Here is a 20295-nt window from a genome sequence, read left to right on the forward strand (position 1 = left end):
TGTGTGCATTTATAATGTGTGGCCTGGTACTTTCCGGATTAGTTTATTGTGCAAACGATGAATCAGAGCTAGGGTTCTGTCAGGAGAGTGTTGAAAACATCAGAAAATGCAAGAAAGACCTCATAAAGATGCAGATGTCATTGATAAACTTTTGGACTGACCCTGGTATCAATCCAATAATCACTGGGTTTCATTCTCTCAGAGAGCAGCTCCACAAGGAACAAGCAATGTAAATACTGCTCTTTGTTTTGATGGGTGATACTCAAATAGGAACAAAGGAATTGGCAGGCAAATAATTAAAGAACAGGGTCCATCTACAATCCTGGCTTCATTCCATGAGCCAATAGTAATCAGGGCTGGTGAATAATCACAGCAATTAATCTGCATCCATCAGTCTACAGCAGACCAAGGTATGAAGGTAATGGAAAATCTTTCCAGTGCTTTCGAGTTATATGCCTTAATTGTATTTACAATCCTTTTCCACCCATTCATTGTGAGTCTCAGTCCACAGTCACCACCTCTACCCAAGTCACAACAGGTTCTGAGGAATGGTATTGAAAATAATAAATGCTGGAGAGTTCGCTGGGGGTCAGACAGCATCCGTAGGGAGAGAGAGACAGAGAGAAAGAGAGAGAGAGAGAGAGAGAAAGAGAGAGAGAAAGAAAGAGAGAGAGAGAGAAAGAGAGAGAGAAAAAGAGAGAGAAAGAGAGAGAGAGAGAGAGAAAAAGAGAGAGAGAAAGAGAGAAACGTGAACTCTGTTTCTCTCTCTTCACTGAAGAAGAGTTTCTCCAGCAATACCTGTTCGCGTTTCTGATTTCCAGCATTCACCACCACCTTCTCCAGGGGCAAGTTTATTTTTAAGCCGCACGTGGGATATGACCCTCGCTGGCTAGACCGGCATTTATCACCCATTTCTTGAGGGAACTGCCCATTCTCTTGGGAAGGTGGTGGTGGTGAACTGCCTTCTTGAACCGCAGCAGTCCCTTTAAGAGCATGCAGATGGCCAATGGGACTGAGCTATGGAAGGCGAATGGAAGTTAACTAGGCCGAAGTCTCCATTGCCTTTCTTGACCTCTCCGAGGTCTTCATACTTGAAGAGGATGAGGAGGCATTACTGATTTCTCTTTGGATTGTTTCGGTGCTGGGGACCAGCTGGTTGTGCCAGAAAGGCTACCTTCAGAGGTCAGGTGAAAAGACACTCACCTCAGCTGTCAGTACTGGTGCGTCCATTACACAAGCGGTCAAGTTTGCTGGTGATCGGACGGACCATCCTGCACTGGTACAGTTTCTTGTGATTGTGCCTGGCAAACAGATTAAACTGTCAGTAGCATGAAAGATTCCAGCACTAAAAATCCACAATCAATCAGCCTCTCCCCTCAAACATCCTTCCCCGCCACATACCCAGGGCCAGACGGTTTTGAACATTCTCTCAAATTGGTCCAGAATTGTGTGGAAATACCCATGGTGCACTTGGTGTCCCTGACGTCATCAGGTAACCTAGCAACAAGAAGGACTGATATACAAAGTCTGATTTTTATTTTCAAAATGGTCCCTCATTCTCTACATATAATCCACAGCAGCGATGGAGCTCTCTGTGATCAAAGTGCAAAGGTATATTTTTGTTTCCAAGATGTGAAAGCCTCTAGTCTTTATTGTCCATATCTCCTTCACTCTCAGATAATGGCAGTAGCCTTGTTCCTTAAAGTGTTGCTATGATGATACCCCCTTCAACATTGCCCATTGGTGCCTATATTTACAACACTCCATGTCCAAGGTTTAAAAACTCTTTCCATAAAACTCTGCAGCGTCTCCAGAAGGCATATGACAAGCTTTCCTTTATTGGTCGGGGAATTGAGTTCAAGAGTCAGGGTGTCCTGGTGCAACTTTATCAGACTTTGGTTAGGCCGCACTGGGAGTATTGCGTTCACATCTGGTCGCCACATTTACAGGAAGGATGTGGGGGCTTTGGTGAGGGTGCAGAAGAGGTTTCCCAGGATGCTGCCTGGATTAGAGGGTATAGGGAGAGGCTAGAAAAACTCAGGTTGGTTTCTCTGGAGCAGCAGAGGCTGAGGGGAAACTTGATGGAAGTCTATAAAATTATGAGATGCATGGATAGGGTTGACGTTCAGAATCTTTTGTCCCAAAGTTAAAATGTATAAAACTAGACAGCATGCATTTAAGGTGAAAGAGGGAAAGTTCAAAGGAGGTATGGGGCAAGTTCTTTTTACACAGAGTGGTAGGGGTGTAAAACACACTGCTAGGGGTGGGGGTGGAGGCAAATACAATAGGGGCATTTAACGGGCTTTTAATTAAGCACAAGCATATGCAAGGAATGGAAGGATATGGACTAAGGGCAGGCAGAAGGGATTTGTTGAATTTGGTGTCATGGTCAGCACAGCATTGTGGGCCGAAGGGCCAGTTCCTGTGCTATACTGTTCTATGTTCTAAGTTCAAGACTTAGAGAGTGCACTTCCTGTGGGGATCCACCCCCAACCCATGCAGGCCAGAGGATTCCAGAACATCCTTTTGAACACTCGTGAATTCTGCACTGTTCTGTCACGGCGTGCCGGGGGTCATGTCCGAATTACTTTGCTCAACAAAAGACAGGCTTGAGGCCTAACAGGAGGAAGAGAGCATATGGTATCTGAGGTTTGACATGTAGTGAACATAGCACACTTAGAAGGAACACATGAATTTGGAGTCAGGTTTCCAATAGCTCTCCAGCGTCGAGCAGGATTCCTCGCCTGTCATTTGGATTTGTCGTAGGTTTTATCTTTGGAGAATAATTAACATAATTAGTCAGCAATGCCACTCATCGTTCAATCCTTCAATCACTGGTCCACAGGAGGGTGCACAAAGTGAACCTTGTCTGTCTTAGTCTATGCTTCAGTTTTCCAGAATTATCCTGGCCCGTGATGTTTGTACATACTTTCAGAAGAAAATTCAAGTTTGCTAAAGTTAGGGACAAAAACCAAACATACTCCCCCCCCCCCCCACACTGTTCCACTTGAGGAGTATGACTCTGGTTCTGATTCGTGGGATGGCAGGGCTGATAAATAAGGAGAGACTGATTGTTCAGGACTATATTCCCTGAGGTTTCGGAGAATGAGGGAGGGATTTCATAGAAATTCATACAGGCTTTATTCCCTGGAGCGTCGGAGGCTGAGAGGTGACCTTAAAGAGGTTTATAAAATCATGAGGGGCATGGATAGGGTAAATAGACCAGGGGTGGGGGGGTCCAGAACTAGAAAGCATAGGTTTAGGGTGAGAGGGGAAAGGTATAAAAAGGATCAAAGGGACAACTTTCTTTATGCACAGGGTGTAATGGGTATGGAATGAGCAGCCAGAGGAAGTGGTACAATTAGAATTAGAATGCTACACTAGAATAGTGTGGAGACAGGCCCTGTAGCCCAACAAGTCCACACCGACCCTCCAAAGAGTGACCCTCCCAGACCTATTCCTCTATCCTATATTTGCTCCTGACTAATGCACCTAACCTACACAGCCCTACAGGTAATTTAGCATGGCCAATTCACCTAACCTGCACATCTTTAGACTGTGGGAGGAAACCAGAGCACTCGGAGGAAACCCACGTAGACACGAGGAGAATGTGCAAACTCCACACAGACAGCCACCCAAGGCTGGAATCAAACCCAGGACCCTGGCACTGTGAGGCCGCAGTGCTAACCACTGAACCACCTTGCTGTGCCAATTGCAGTATTTAAAAGGCATCTGGATGGTTATATGAATAAGAAGGATTTAGAGGGATGTGCGCCAAATGCTGACAAATGAGACTAGATGAATTTGGGATATCTGGTCAGCATGGACGAGTTGGACTGAAGGGTCTGTTTCTGTGTTGTATGACTGTATTGTTTCTCAATCTCCAGAATTCATTTCCGACACCCCGCTGCCTGGTTTTGTCTCCTCCCTCCTTTAAGACACTCCATCAAACCTAATCTCCGATCAAACTATCTGTCATCGGAGCTAATGCCTCCTCACACCTTTGTTTTTTAGATTAGATTACTTATAGTGTGGAAACAGACCCTTCGGCCCAACAAGTCCACACCGACCCGCCGAAGCGATTCCCCTACATTTACCCCTTCACCTAACTCTACGGGCAATTTAGCATGGCCAATTCACCTGACCTGCATATTTTTGGACTGTCGGAGAAAACCAGAGCAAACCCACGCAGACACGGGGAGAATGTGCAAACTCCACACAGTCAGTCGCCTGAGGTGGGAATTGAACCCGGGGGGTCTCTGGCGCTGTGAGGCAGCACTGCTAACCACCGTGCCACCGTGCCTCCCAGTTTTATAAGACTCCACGGGGCACTTTCCTGTTAAAGGGTCTGGATCAATGTAAGTAGGAGGCTTTCAAATTCGTGAGATGGGGAGAAGCTGTTCCCATTCATAAAGGGTGTAACAACCGGGGGGGGAATGGATTTAAAAAGATGTGTAGATGGAGCAAGGGAGAGAGCACCTTTCTCACCCAGCGAGCAGTTTGGGTGTGCATGCAGTGTCTGACAATGTGGTGGAAGCAGGGTCAATGGAGATGTTCAAGAGAGGAGTGGACGGTTATGTGGACAGAAATAGTGGTCAGGGATAGGAGGGCAGAGAGTGTGGTGCTGGAAAAGCACAGCAGGTCAGGCAGCGTCCGAGGGCGAGAATCAACGTTTCAGGCGCAAGTCTTTCTTGACGAAGGGCTTATGCCAGAAACGTACATTCTCCTGCTCCCTCAGATGCTGCCTGACCTGCTGTGCTTTTAGAACATAGAACAATACAGCGCAAAACAGGCCCTTCATCAAGAAGGACCAACCTGTGAACTATTCTCAGCCCGTTCCCCTACACTATCCCATCATCATCCATGTGCTTATCCGAGGATTGTTTAAATTTTCCAGCACTACACTCTCAACTCTGATCTCCAGCATCTGAAATCCTCACTTTCTCCATCAGGAATATGGGGCAAAGGCAGGAGGTTGGCACTAGGGTCATAGAACCAGTGAAGGCCTGCTGCTCAGGTATTGCTTGACCTGCTGTGCTTTTCCAGCACCACACTCACAATGGGACAGATGGCCTCCTTCTGTACCATAACTGCTATTCTTAGATTGCATCTTACCTAAAGTTGGGTTGAACTGTAAGAAGATCCTTGGACAGGATACATTGACAGTCTGTCCATAAGCAGCGTAGGGCCAGCACAACACACCATCCCATACGGCCTGGCAGCCTAGAGACAACAGAGTGAAGCAAGGCATGCTGGGTAAATCGGTTAGCAATCCATTTAATCACGAGCAGCTCTCTCTCATCTTCATAGCCTTCTATTTAACTTACAGTTCTTCCCATTTATTTCTACACCACCCCTATGCATCAACAACATTTCACTCACTCTCTCCCCCCCAACTTCTCCATCTCCCCCCCCCAACTACATCTCCCCCCCCAACTTCTCCATCTCTCCACCCCAACTTCTCCATCTCCCCCCCCCAACTACTCCATCTCCCCCCCGAACTTCTCCATCTCTCCACCCCAACTTCTCCATCTCTCCCCCCAACTTCTCCATCTCTCTCCCCCACTTTTCCATCTCCCCCCTTCTCCATTTCCCCCTCACTTCTCCATCTCTCCCCCTCACTTTTCCATCTCCCCCCCTTCTCCATTCCCCCCCACTTCTCCATCTCTCCACCCCCACTTCTCCATCTCCCCCCCACTTCTCCATCTCCCCCCCACTTCTCCATCTGCCCCCCAGTTCTCCATCTCCCCCCCACTTCTCCATCTCTTCCCCCTCCAACTTCTCCATCTCCCCCCCACTTCTCCATCTCTGTCCCCCGACTTCTCCATCTCCCCCCACTTCTCCATCTCCCCCCTTCTCCAGTCCCCCCCACTTCTCCATCTCTCCCCCCCGACTTCTCCATCTCCCCCCACTTCTCCATCTCCCCCCTTCTCCATTCCCCCCCACTTCTCCATCTCTCTCCCCCCCACTTCTCTATCTCTCTCCCCTCCCACTTCTCCATCTCTCTCCCCCCCACTTCTCCATCTCTCTCCCCTCCCACTTCTCTATCTCTCTCCCCCCCCACTTCTCCATCTCTCTCCCCTCCCACTTCTCCATCTCTCTCCCCCCCACTTCTCCATCTCTCTCCCCTCCCACTTCTCCATCTCTCTCCCCTCCCACTTCTCCATCTCTCTCCCCCCCCACTTCTCTATCTCTCTCCCCTCCCACTTCTCCATCTCTCTCCTCCCACTTCTCCATCTCTCTCCCCCAACTTCTCCATCTCTCCCCCCCACTTTTCCATCTCCCCCCTTCACCATTTCTCCCCACTTCTCCATCTCTCCCCCCCACTTTTCCATCTCCCCCCCTTCTCCATTCCCCCCACTTCTCCATCTCTCCACCCCCACTTCTCATCTCTCCCCCCACTTCTCCATCTCCCCCCTTCTCCATCTCCCCCCCACTTCTCCATCTGCCCCCCAGTTCTCCATCTCCCCCCCACTTCTCCATCTCTTCCCCCTCCAACTTCTCCATCTCCCCCCTTCTCCATCTCCCCCCACTTCTCCATCTCCCCCCTTCTCCATTCCCCCCCACTTCTCCATCTCTTCCCCCCCTCCAACATCTCCATCTCCCCCCCACTTCTCCATCTCCCCCCTTCTCCATCTCCCCCCCACTTCTCCATCTCTCCCCCCAACTTCTCCATCTCTCTCCCCCCACTTCTCCATCTCCCCCCTTCTCCATCTCCCCCCCACTTCTCCATCTCTCCCCCCAACTTCTCCATCTCTCTCCCCCCACTTCTCCATCTCTCTCCCCCCCCCACTTCTCCATCTCTCTCCCCCATTCTTCATCTCCCTCCACCCCCACTTCTCCATCTCTCTCCCCTCCCACTTCTCCATCTCTCTCCCCCCCCCACTTCTCCATCTCTCTCCCCCCACTTCTCTATCTCTCTCCCCTCCCACTTCTCCATCTCTCTCCCCCCCACTTCTCTATCTCTCTCCCCTCCCACTTCTCCATCTCTCTCCCCTCCCACTTCTCCATCTCTCTCCCCCTCCCACTTCTCCATCTCTCTCCTCCCACTTCTCCATCTCTCTCAACCCCCACTTCTCCATCTCTCTCCTCCCACTTCTCCATCTCTCTCAACCCCCACTTCTCCATCTCCCCCCTTCTCCATTCCCCCCCACTTCTCCATCTCTCTCCCCTCCCACTTCTCCATCTCTCTCCCCCCCACTTCTCCATCTCTCTCCCCCATTCTTCATCTCCCTCCACCCCCACTTCTCCATCTCTCTCCCCTCCCACTTCTCCATCTCTCTCCCCCCCCCACTTCTCCATCTCTCTCCCCCCACTTCTCTATCTCTCTCCCCTCCCACTTCTCCATCTCTCTCCCCTCCCACTTCTCCATCTCTCTCCCCCTCCCACTTCTCCATCTCTCTCCTCCCACTTCTCCATCTCTCTCAACCCCCACTTCTCCATTTCTCTCCCCCGACTTCTCCAACTCTCTCCCCATCACCCCCCCCATCTTCTCCCCCGCCCCCACCCACCCACCTCCCAACTTCCCCTGTGTCCTCCTATTAAATCTCCAGAAGTAGGTTGTGTTAAGTCTGAAACCCTGGTCTCTCTGCAACGCTGAAGCTGAGCATTTTCAGCTTTGGATTGGTCCTTTTGAGATCGTGTAAAACATCTTTGAAAACAAAGCCTGATTGATCTTCTGGCTTAAAGCCTGTGCTCAGGAAGTGGAGGCATGTGTTCTGAACGCTGAATTGGTTTGAACAGAAAAATTGAGAGCAGTGTTGCGATGTTTACGCACATCGATCCCAACAAATTAAATCCTGATTAACTTCAGTAATGTGAGCTGCTTACCCTGGCCAGAAGCGTTGCTGTTCTCTTTAATACTTTGCAAACATTGCTCTTCATCTCTCTTTATCTCAGTTAGAATTTCACATTCCGGATGCAATCTCCCGATTACCTAAACGAGGTGAGACAATTACAGTCAGCTAGACTCGCGTCCAGAAACCACGCAGTGCTGCTATTCCATCTCGTTCATTGACCTGACTTGTTGAACCACAGCTTGTCACAGTCAGTCTGAATCCCTCTTATTGACGAACCACAGAAAGTTTTATTCCCTGCCTGTGAGAATTCCTGCATGAGGTATTCTTGGAGGTACAAAGGCCATCTGTCTCATTTGAAACCTCATCTCTCTGATAAACCAACTCTCAAACTTATTCTGTTGCTGCATTTTCAGCGTGTTTAACAGAGTTATTCAAAGCTTCTCACCTGATGAGGGGACGGCGCTCCGAAAGCTAGTGCTTCCAATTAAATCTGATGGACTATAACCTGGTGTTGTGTGATTTTTAATTTTGTACACCCCAGTCCAACACCGGCATCTCCAAATCATACTCAAAGGATAGTATCCTTTCCATCAGAAATATCGGGGATAGGAGCAGCATTAGGCCATTTGGCCATTTGAATCTGCTTTTGATTTGATTTATTATTGTCACATGTACCTAGGTACAGTGAAAAGTTTTGTTCTGTATGCAGTACAGGCAGTTTATAACATACAAAGATCACAGGGTGATAGAACCGAGCAAGGAATACAATCTTACTGCTGCAGAGGAGGTGTACAAAGAGCGAGATCCACATGAAATTTGAAATTGGAGAATTGAGAGTGACCCTTCTTCAGATCAGGGTCTTGAAGGATTTTCCAGGTTGCGATGAGATGTGGGATGAGCAGCTGGATAACGCTGCCACAGAGGAGAGGCTGAGAGGGAGCTATTGGTGAGGGAGAACTGGGAGACAACGACATCGACATTCTGGTGAAACATGGCTCCGTGTTTTTAGAAGATGCTATTGAGGAGCAGTATAAGAGAAACATAGAACAGTGCAGCACAGCACAGGCCCTTCAGCCCACAATGTTGTGCCAAGCGTTTATCTTAATCTAAGGTCAACCTAACCTACACTCCCCTCAATTTACTGCCGTCCATATGCTTATCCAGCAGTTGCTTAATGTCTCTGACTCTACTATCACTACCACACACCCACCACTGTCGGTGTAAAGAGCCTGCCTCTGACATCTCCCCTAAACCTTCCACCGATCACCTTAAAACTAAGACCCCTCATGACAGCCATTTCTGCCCTGGGGAAAAGTCTCTGGCTATCTACTCTACCTGTGCCTCTCATTACCTTGTACACCTCTATCAAGTCACCTCTCTGCCTTTGTCTCTCCAGCGTGAAAAGCCCCAGCTCACTCAACCCCTCTTCTTAAGACAAGCCCTCCAACCCAGGCAGCATCCTGGTAAATCTAAAGCATCTACATCCTTCCTATAAAGAGGTGACCAGAACTGAACACAAGAAAGAATCAAAGGCTTAATCCTTGGTGGCAGCAGAGATTGTGGAGTGGGAAGAGGAGCCGTCGCGAACAATATCCTGAATACAATCAGTTAGATACAAGGGCTTTTGCCCAAAAGGTTGATTTTCCTGCTCCTCAGATGCTGCCTGACCTGCTGTGCTTTTCCAGCATCACTCTCATCTAGATACAAAAGGAACCAGGCAAATTCAACAACATGAATTGTGGTCAATTCTCAACTGCCCTCCAGACGATTAGGGAGGGGCACTTAATGCTCTCATCCCATTAATGAGTGAAAAACAAAACCTGCCCTTGATGGGGAGGCAGTGGAGGAAGGTAGAGAGTCAGTAAAGAAGATGGGAGGAGGTGGAAATAAGGGAATAAATGGCCTCGAGGAGTTTTAGTCATTCATTTAAGGGCCATGGGCATCGCCAGCATTTATTGCCTATCCCTAATTGTCCAGAGGGTAGCCACATTGCCATGGATTGGGAGTCACATGTAGGCCAGACCAGGTAAGGATCCATAGGGACTGACCTGACCTCCCAGTCACCGCTCATTTCAATTCCCCATTCCCACTCCCTTTCCAACATGACCATCCTTGGCCTCCTCCATTGCCACAACAAACCACACCACAAATCGGAGGAACAACACCTCATCAACCGCCTCAGCAGCCTCCAGCCCGGACGACTCGACACTGAGTTCTCCAATTTCAAATACCCTCCCTCCCCATCCCCCCCGACTCCATTCCCAGCCCCTCCCCCTCCCTTCCACTGCCGCCAACCGGGTTCCATCCTCCCATTGACCAACTAGGTCGTACCCTCTACCTGTCGTCACCCGCCCCTACTTCACCACCTGCCTCTGCCACCCCCTTTACCTGCAGCTCCCCCCGACACCCACCCCCCCTGTCCTGAGGAAGGGTTACACCTCCTGATGCTGCCTGGCTTGCTATGTTCCTCCAACCACCTGCCTGTCTACTTTGGGTTCCATCATCTGCAGTTTGTTTTTGTCTCAGACCAGGTGAGGATGGCAGTTTCCTTCCTAGAAAGGACATTATGAACCAGATGGGGGTTTTTTTTTTCAAACTAACGATGTCTACCTGGTCACCATTAGATCCCAGATTTTCTTCCCTTTCTAAGTGAATTTCACCACCTCTCATGGTGGGTTCTGAACCCATTCCCCACGGCGTTAACGAGCCAGCACCCCCCCCCTCCCCTGGGGGCCTGATTGGGACCCGATCCAGTGAGCTTTCTGGCTGGTCTTTGTGGGGAGGCATCGCAGTGTTCGTGACTCCTGCCTTCACAGGTACACTCCAACAGGGGGAGCTTCCAGGCAGTGATCCCGAACCAGGGGAAAACACCAATAAACGTCCAGCAGGAGCGTTATCCGCCCCGTCCCCGGTATTGGTGATTCATCCAATCAAAGGCTTTCATGGGCGGTATAGAGGGGTCCTCACAGTCCAAGTACATGGCAGAACAGCACCTAAACCGGGTTTTAAATTCTTTCATGGATACCCGAAGATGATCACCTCTTTTCCTCAAAATTAGCTCCGTGGGATGTTTACAATGTGGATTGGGGAGTGGGGGAGGGACATGGAGGCAACCTCCACCCTCTCCCACCTGCCCCCAACTAAGACCCCTCAGAGGGGTATCCCTACCACACTTGCCAGGCCCAGGGTGTGGCCCCCACATCTGTCTGGCATGTGATCCCGAGTAACCCCCATAACACCTCCCACAGCCCCTCCCAGATCACCCTCCTGCCTCAGCGATACCCTCCCAGATCACCCTCCTGCCTCAGCGATACCCTCCCAGATCACCCTCCTGCCTCAGCGATACCCTCCCAGATCACCCCCCTGCCTCAGCGATACCCTCCCAGATCACCCTCCTGCCTCAGCGATACCCTCCCAGATCACCCTCCTGCCTCAGCGATACCCTCCCAGATCACCCCCCTGCCTCAGCGATACCCTCCCAGATCACCCCCCTGCCTCAGTGATACCCTCCCAGATCACCCTCCTGCCTCAGCGATACCCTCCCAGATCACCCCCCTGCCTCAGCGATACCCTCCCAGATCACCCTCCTGCCTCAGAGGCACCCTCCCAGATCACCCTCCTGCCTCAGAGGCACCCTCCCAGAGCACCCTCCTGCCTCTGTGCCACTGCGCTCTCCGTTCAGCTGCTTTCACAGCAATTGACACTCCCCAACCCACCCCCCACCCTCCTTCCCCTGCCTCCCCCAACTGCCCTTCCTCCCATCCTCTCCCCTCCCTCAACACGGTTGAGTGTTAGGCCCAGATACACCAATTGCCAGAACAGATTCGTTCGAGTGAGGTACTCAGCAGGGTCTGTATGGAGAGCTGGGGCAGACATGATGGGCCTAATGGCCTCCTCCAGCCTAATGGCAGCGCTGTGATTCGGTGTAGTGGCCTGGATAATTTAAGGCCAGCCCTAAACAGGTCAGTGCTGGCCGAGGAAGGTCTCACCAGGATCTCACAGCCTGTGGTTAAGAACAGACAGAAGAGATCGGGGGTGATCTCCCCGGAAGGAGTAAGGCTGAGAGGAGGTGTTGAAAACCTTGAGGGGGGCCAGACAGATTCAATCGAGAGAACGTAAGGACAGCAGGTTCTGAAAGCCAGAACCAATAGATGTGGAGCTGGAATAGCACAGCAGCCAAGGAGCAGGAAAGGCAACATTTCGGGCCAACACCCTTCGTCAGACCTGATGAAGGGTGTCAGGCCGAGACATTGACGCACCTGCTCCTCAGATGCTGTCTGACCTGCTGTGCTTTTCCAACTTCACTTCCATTGTAATCAGGAGAAGCTGTTGCCATTCACGAAAGGAACAGGAACGAGAGGGCATGCATTTAAAGTGATGTGCAAGAGAAGCAAGGGCGACGGGGGGTGGGGGTGGGGGTTGGTATTGTCTCCTTTCACCCAGCGAGTAGCTAGTGTCTGGAAGGCACTGCCTCGAAATGTGGTTCAACTGAGGCTTTCCTGAGGGGCGTTAGATAATTACTTGGATAGAAACAGCGTGAAGGCTTATGGGAAAGGCAGGACAGTGGCTCCAGGTGATAGAACTGGAGTAGGCCGAATGGCCTCCCTCCTTGTCAGAGCAATATCGCGATTTTGTGTCGAGACTTGAGCCATCGGCACCAGCAATGCTTTGGTGTTGGCCCAAAGTGGGAACAACGCAGCCCCACAAACTGTCGGGTGACTAAAATCACCCAAAATGCAGTAACAACCTCCCCCCGAAATGATCAATCAATCTGCCTGTCCCCGGAGTCTCACATTCTATTCACCACAAAGTGAAAACAAAACATCACAGTCCATTTCTTCCTCATCACTCTGAAGAGGAAGAGTTTCTCGGTCCTGCATTCCTTTGCAGACTAACTTTATCTTCTTGTGAAACGTGTGCCTAAAGTCCCTTCAGTCTCCTTTGACTCCAGGTAGTCAAGCTGATCGAAAGTTCCTATACAATGATGGACAGGGTAAAATCAATCTCTTCAGCCAACCGATAAACTTTTATCAATGTTTGTCCTTTGCAAAGCCAGGTGTTTTTATTTCTTGAACAATAGGTTTCCCCCTCCTCCCCCGATATTGCTTTTTAAAAAGAAGAAAAGATTTACGGGTTTAAAAAAAAACTTTCTCGCCTCTTTCTCCCCACAGCAGGTCCCTCAAACTCTGTTTTAGCTGCTCTGCGAGGTGTGTGTGTGACAGACCGACGCTGTATTGGTGGGCGAGAATACTCACAGTAACCGCACGAAGGACCACGCACAAGGTGCAGCCCCACAGGAGGGTCTTCATCTCAGGAGCAAGCTGATGTCCCACTAGCCCCCTTCCATCAGGTCCCTGGCATTGCGCGGTGAGCACTGTGTCTGTCCTAGCCCCAGCCTTCCTCTGCAGCTGGGAGTGCGAGCTGTCATAATCCTGTGTCAGCCGATAACACGGGGAACAATAAAACCAGCAAAGATGGGTGGCCTTAACCTTTGGCCAGTGGTGAGTGATGAGTTAACAAAAAGAAAATGTCAATGGAGGGAGAAATATCTTTTGATATTGGCAATCAGTGTTTGGCTTAATCATAAATCACGCCACTTTCTGATGATCATTTACTTAAGGAGATTGTTAATGCTCTGACACCTGACCAACGTTAATCTTTTGCTTTCCTTCATCGTTATGTTTACCTGCTTTCACTCCTCGCCTGCCGAACAGGCTGGAAGAGGCAGAAACCCTCCATAACATTTAAGGAGTGTTTCGATGTGCAATTATGTTCTTATATGTAATTGCGATACTGAGAAGCATGAGGTCAGAGCAAATTGTTACAGACCTTGGAATCTGGACTGAAAACTACAAATGCTGGCGTTCAGAGAATCCCTACAGTGTGGGAACAGGCCCTTCAGCCCAACAAGTCCACACCAACCCTCTGAAGAGTATCCCACCCAGACCCATTCCCCTCCCCTATTACCCTGCATGGCCCTGAACACTATGGGCAATTTCCCATGGTCAATCCACCCTGACCTGCACATCTTTGGTTTGTGGGAGGAAACCAGAGGAAACCCACGCAGACACGGGGAGAATGTGCAAACTTTACACAGACAGTCGCCCGAGGCTGGAATCGAACTGGGGTCCCAGGCGCTGTGAGGCAGGAGTGTGAACCACTGAGCCCCTGCCACCCTCAGAGCAGGTCAAGTAGCGTCCACGGAGAGAAAGAGAGCAAGCTAACCTTGTGAGTCTACGTGACTCTTGGAAAAAGGGATTGGATTAGTACAGTCATTTTATTTTGACTGTGGGCCTTTTTCTGTGCTATAGGCCTCTATGATTTCATGATTCCCACCCTCGCTCCCTGCCTCATTCCTGAGGGAATGTTATAATACTTTGATGTATCTGCTGCTGTAGTCAAAGCAAGCCTCTGGTCAATGGCTCCAGCTGGAATCAGCAGCTCAGTGCGATTAAAGCCCACGCCAGCCACAACCTCAGCTGACGCTCTCAGTGCTGTGCTGAGGGAGGGCTACACAGTCAGAGGCGCTGTCCTCCATCTCACACCTATCTCAAAGCTGCTGCTGCCAAGCAATGTTGTGAAGGTGTCATTGTTGGACTGGGGTGGACAAAGTTAAAAATCACAGGTTATAGTCCAACAGGTTTATTTGGAAGCACTAGCTTTCAGAGCGCTGCTCACTAGCTACCTGACGAAGGAGCAGGGCTCCAAAAACCTGCACATCCAAATAAGCCTGTTGGACGATAATCTGGTAAAGTGTGATTTTTAACACAGCCAATAAAAGCAGGGCGACTTGCTGCATATTTATTCACCCAATCTCAAATCAGATGATCGTGGTCATAAAGTCATAGCACAGAAACAGACCCTTCGGCCCAACCAGCCCATAATCCCAAACTAATCTAGTCCCACCTGCCTGCTCCTGGCTCATATCCCTCCAAACCCTTTCCTATTCATGTACTTATCCAAATGTCTTTTAAACATTATAATTGCTTGATGAAGGAAGTCTTTGAGAACATAGGAAATAGTAGGAGCAGATAATTCACCCCAAGCCCCACTTAATAAGAACCTGGCTGATCACCTAACTCAGCTATTTTGACCTGCACTACCCACACTTGATTCCTTTAATATCCAAAACTCTTCATCATTGATCAAAGAATAGGTCATAGGGTCTCGACTGTGCAGAAAGAGGCCATTCGGCCGGTCGAGTCAGTAAGGACCCTCCGGATGGCATCTTACAAAGACCCATTTTCACATTGTGGGATCTTCCTGTGCACTGATTGGCTGTCATGTTTCCTGGCATTACAACAGTTCGAAAGGGTACTTCATTGACTGCAAAACCATCTGGGATGTCCTGAGGTCACAAACCTGTCACGGGAACATACATTCTTCAAAATAACTCCACAGAGGCCAGTATCCCATGACCAAGTCACCCTTTATTTACACGTGCACAGTGCATGCACTCTGACCTAGCTAGCTCAGAGCCAATCCCTGGAGTGAGGAGAGCCCCTGACACTCCTGTTTGTATCCCTGATTGGCCTAGGTAAACAGCCCCAATCTGGGAACCCATACACAATCAAAATCTGGAGGTAGGATGATGATGATTTATGAATCGATTGCCAGAAAAGCATGTCTCGTTCACTGACGTCCTTTAGGGAAGGAAATTGCTTTTCTTACCTGGTCTGGCCGACATGTGACTCCAGACCCACAGCAATAGGGTTGGCTTATAACTGCCCTCTGGGTAATTAGAGTCTGGCCAACAATGCACTGATCCTGCATATGAATAAAAGAAGACCATCCTCCCTAGACTATTCCATCCTTCAGTGGTATCAGCTGATCATGCTCCCAACTCCAAATACAGTCCTAGAAATGTACAGCACGGAAACAGACCCTTCGGTCCAACCTGTCCATGCCGACTAGATATACTGACCCAATCTAGTCCCATTTGCCAGCACTTGGCCCATATCCCTCCAAACCCTTCCTATTCATATAACCATCCAGATGCCTTTTAAACGTTGTCATTGTACCAGCCTCCACCACTTCCTCTGGCAGCTCATTCCATACACGTACCACCCCCTATGAGAAAAGGTTATCCCTTTTATATCTTTTCCCTCTCACCCTAAAGCTATGCCCTCTAGTTCTGGACTCCCCCACCCCAGGGAAAAGACCTTGCCTATTTACCCAATCCATGCCCCTCATGATTTTACGAACATCTATAAGGTCACCCCTCAGCCTCCGACGCTCCAGGGAAAACAGCCCCAGCCTGTTCAACATCTCCCTGTAGCTCAAATCCTCCAACTCGAGCAACATCCTTATAAATCTTTTCTAAACCTTTTCAGGTTTCACATCTTTCCGATAGGGAGGAGACCAGAATTGCACACAATATTCCAAAAGTAGCCTAACCAATATCCTGTACAGCCGCAACAAGACCTCCCAACTCCTATACTCAATGCACTGTCCAATAAAGGAAAGCATACCAAACACCTTCTTCACTACCATTCTGTACCTTCTCCCCGATGGTAGAGGTTGTAGAAAAACATTGCCAGGGTGGGATGGATCTTTGAGAACGCTGGCGGCCTTTCCTTGACAGTGGGCCTGGTAGGTGGATTCTATAGATGGGAGGTTGGCCATTGTGATAGTCCGGGCCGAGTTCACTGCTCTCTGTAACCGTCTCCGATCTTGAATGGTACAGTTGCCATACCAGGTAGTGATACATCCAGACAGAATGCTCTCGATGGCGCACCTATAAAAGTTGGCAAGGGTATTTGCCATCACGCCAAATTTCCTCAGCTGCCTGAGGAAGAAGAGACGTTGTTGGGTCTTTGTAACCAGTGCGTCCACATGAAGAATCCAAGAAAGCTTGTTGTGGATGACCACTCCCAGGAGCTTGACACTCTCCATTCGTTCCACCTCTGTGCTGTTAATGTATAGGGACACATGGGAAACATGGCGCCGAAAGTCAATAATGAGTTCCTTGGTCTTGCTGCCATTGCGAGCTAGGTTGTTCTCAGTGCACCACGTTTCCAGGTCTTCCACCTCCCGTCTGTAGTCTGTTTCATCACCATCTGAGATTCGACCGACTATGGTGGTGTCATCAGCGAACTTGTAAATGGCATTAGTCTGGTATTTGGCAAGACAGTTATGGGTATACAGTGAGTACAGTCAGGGGCTGAGTACACACCCCTGGGGGGCTCCAGTGTTGAGTGTTCGTGAGGATGAAATATTGTCCCCAATCTTCACTGATTGTGACCTGTGGGTCAGGAAACTGAGGATCCAGTTGCAGAGAGTGGGGCTTAGTCCGAGATCACTAAATTTAGTCATCAGTCTCGAGGGGATAATAATGTTGAAGGCTGAACTGTCGTCAATGAGTAGGATTCTTACGAAGCTATTCTTGGTGTCAAGATGTTCCAGGGAGGAGTGAAGGGCAGGTGACGTGGTATCTGACGTGGATCTGTTGGTCCGATAGGCAAATTGGAGTGGGTCAAGAGTAGGGGGAGGCTGGAGTTAATTAATGCCATGACCAACCTTTCAAAGCACTTCATGATCACCGAGTGGCTGAGTAGTTAGCACTGCTACCTCACCCACCAGTGACCAGGTTTGATTCCACCCTCAGGTGGCTGTCTGTGTGGAGTTTGCACATTCTCCCCACAGTCCAACAATGTGTCGGTTAGGGTGGATTGGCTGTGCTATAATGTCCAGGGATGCGCAGGCAGGGTGGATTTAAATTAATGTGCCTCAGGTCATGCTGCATATATTGCTGTTCACGTTGGGATTTGGTCCTGATCAGTGCAATGCAAAAGGTCTCATTGGTGTGTCTTTTTTTTTCTCTCAAATTTATAATGAACCAAACTTCATTAATCTCGGATTTAAAATTAGCAATTAATTAAGCATCAATTACAATTTGAGGAAGGGATTTCTGAACTTATACCACGTTTTGTACATAAAAACATTGCCAGCTTCGCATCAGAAAAAATCCGATTTCTTTTTAGACTGTTCTGCCAATGAGGGAGTACAACATGGATTTACAAGAATGAACCAAAACAGAAGCTGCTGGAAAAGCTCAGCAGGTCTGGCAGCATCTGTTGAGAGAAATCAGAATTAATGTTTCGGGTCCAGTGACCCTTCCTCAGAACAGTATCAGATTTATTTACAGGAATAAACTTCAGGGGTTGTTATGGGAAGAGACAATTCACACTAGGCCTGATTTCTCTAGAGTTTAGAAGGCTTAAAGTTGCGCTGATCAAAGTCTTCAAGATATTAACTGGAAAAGACAGGGGAGAGAAGATAAACTATTTCCACTGGTTAGGGATTTGAGAATACGGGGCATAGCCTGAGAATTAGGCCCAGACCATTCAGGTGAGATGATAGGAAGCATTTCTACATACAAAGGGTGGGAGAGGTTTGGAACTCTCTTCCACAAACAGTAAGGGATGCTGAGGCAGCTGTTAATTTTAAATCTAAGTGGTAAATCTTTGTTAATAAAAGTTATTAAGGGATACAGGCCAAAGGCAGGTGTCATACAATCCCTGCAGTGTGGAAACAGGCCATTTGGCCCAACACATCCACACCGACCCTCTGGAGAGTAACCCACCCACCCACACCCATTCCTCCCACTTACACCTGACTAATGTACCTAACCTACACATCCCTGAACATTATGGGCAATTTAGCATGGCCTGCATGAGGAAAAGGAGCACCAGGAGGAAACCCACGCAGACACGGGGAGAATGTGCAAACACCACACACACGCCAGAGGTGGGAATCGAACCCGGGTCCCTGGCGCCGTGAGGCACCAGTGTTAACCACTGAGCCACCGTGCCACATATAGAGGCATGTGGAGTTTGACCACAGATCAGCCATGATCTCATTGAATCCACCGTTTGAACCATTCACTTAACTGATTAATACCTCTCTGTAACTTTAGCTGCCGTCTACGTTGCTTAGAATTTTGCCATCGTGACATCGTTAAGTTTGCCATTTGCAGGAGAGAGTTCCAAACAGCTGCTATCCTCTGTGTGGGAAAATGTTTCCAAACATTTCTCCTGGAAGGTTTGACTCTATGTTTCCAGCGTAGGCCCACCTCCCTCCTCAACATGATCTGATTGGTGAGTGAAGCTAGTGAATAGATGTGGAGTTGTTGTCGGTTAGTAATTTGGAGGTTTGGGTGACATTGGTTCAAATTCCCCTGTAGCAGATTTTGTAATTGGAATCCATTAAAACCACTGGTCGAACTGTAACCATTGAACTTACGACGGATAGTTGTGAAAATCTCTCCAGTTCACTAATGTCCTCTCAGGTGAAGGAAATCTGCAGCTCGGAGTAAGAGTAGCACCAGACTCAAACTGTTAACTCGGTCTCTCTCTCCACAGATGCTGCAAAACCTGCTGAGTTTCTCCAGCATTGTTTTTTGTGTTTGTTTCAGATTTCCATCATCTGCAGGATTTTGCCTTTAATCTCTCGTCCTTCGCCGTTCGGAGTTACTTGTGACTCCGGACCCACTGCGATCTGATTGACCCTTAACTGCAGTCTGGACAATTTCGGGATGGGCAATAAATGCTGGCCTGACCAAATGATGCCAACATCCCGTGAGTAAATAAAACAAGCAGTTGAAACCCCAGCACACTTTCTTGAGGGCTATATTAGCGCCCCCTCCGGTTCTTTTGGTGTTTATTTGAATTTGTATCCACTGGTATCCGTTCTAATCATCACTGGAAGTAGAAGTCCTTTACTGAGTGTATCAAAACCCCAGAGACTTTTGAAAACTTTTACTAAATCTGCCCCTAAAATTCTCTTTCTCACAACTCTTATTTTACACAGAGGGTGGTAGGTGACTGGAACACGTTGCCAGCAGAGGTAATAGAGGCAGGCACAGCAGATTCATCTCAGGTGCATCTGGACAAATGCATGAGTAGATGCGGAGCAGAGGGATACAGAGGCTTAGGAATTGGGCGACAGGTTTAGACAGTGGATTTGCATCAGCTCAGGCTTGGAGGGCCGAAGGGCCTGTTCCTGGGCTGCAAGTTTTCTTTGTTCTTCTTTCCTTAGAGCAGGGGAGACTGTGAGGGAACACAATTGAGATGTATGAAATAATGAGGGGCTTATGGATAGTTAGGCAGGAAGAAACATTGCCCTTTGGTGGCGTGATCAACGACCGGGGGGACGCATCGATTTAAGGGCAGGGGCAGAAGGTTTATACGGGATGGAAGGATACTTTTGTTTTAAAAGGTGGTACAGACGGAAACTCTCACAGCGTTTAGTAACTATTTCGATGTGCACTTGTGATGTTGGCCAAGTGTTGGAAATGGATTGGAATGATCAGCTGGTTGGTTTAGACACTCCACGGACCAAGGGCCTTTCCTCTGGGCTCTTGATCTTTTTTTAAGAAACCCTGCAGCGTGGAAGCAGGCCCTTCGGCCCAACAAGTCCACACTGACCTTCCAAAGAGCAACAGCTCCATTTACTCCCTCCCTGAGCACTACAAGCAATTTAACACGGCCGATTC

General features: G+C 49.0%; 1 protein-coding gene across 1 annotated transcript in view; it reads right to left on the minus strand.

The window, feature by feature from the left end:
- Positions 1-13117, minus strand: part of LOC140480272 (growth hormone-releasing hormone receptor-like) — a 76385-nt gene extending 63268 nt beyond the window's left edge. Inside the window, exons 1-4 of the mRNA XM_072574982.1 lie at positions 13055-13117; positions 7831-7936; positions 5116-5223; positions 1204-1301 (exon numbers count right to left, since the gene is read on the minus strand). Of these exons, the coding sequence (XP_072431083.1) occupies positions 1204-1301; positions 5116-5223; positions 7831-7936; positions 13055-13108 (366 nt within the window). The 5' untranslated portion in view covers positions 13109-13117. The remainder of the gene's footprint in view (positions 1-1203; positions 1302-5115; positions 5224-7830; positions 7937-13054) is intronic.
- Positions 13118-20295: the final 7178 nt, after the last annotated feature.

Source organism: Chiloscyllium punctatum, chromosome 8, assembly GCF_047496795.1.
Source record: "Chiloscyllium punctatum isolate Juve2018m chromosome 8, sChiPun1.3, whole genome shotgun sequence".
In the NCBI taxonomy this organism is placed as follows: Eukaryota; Metazoa; Chordata; class Chondrichthyes; order Orectolobiformes; family Hemiscylliidae; genus Chiloscyllium; species Chiloscyllium punctatum.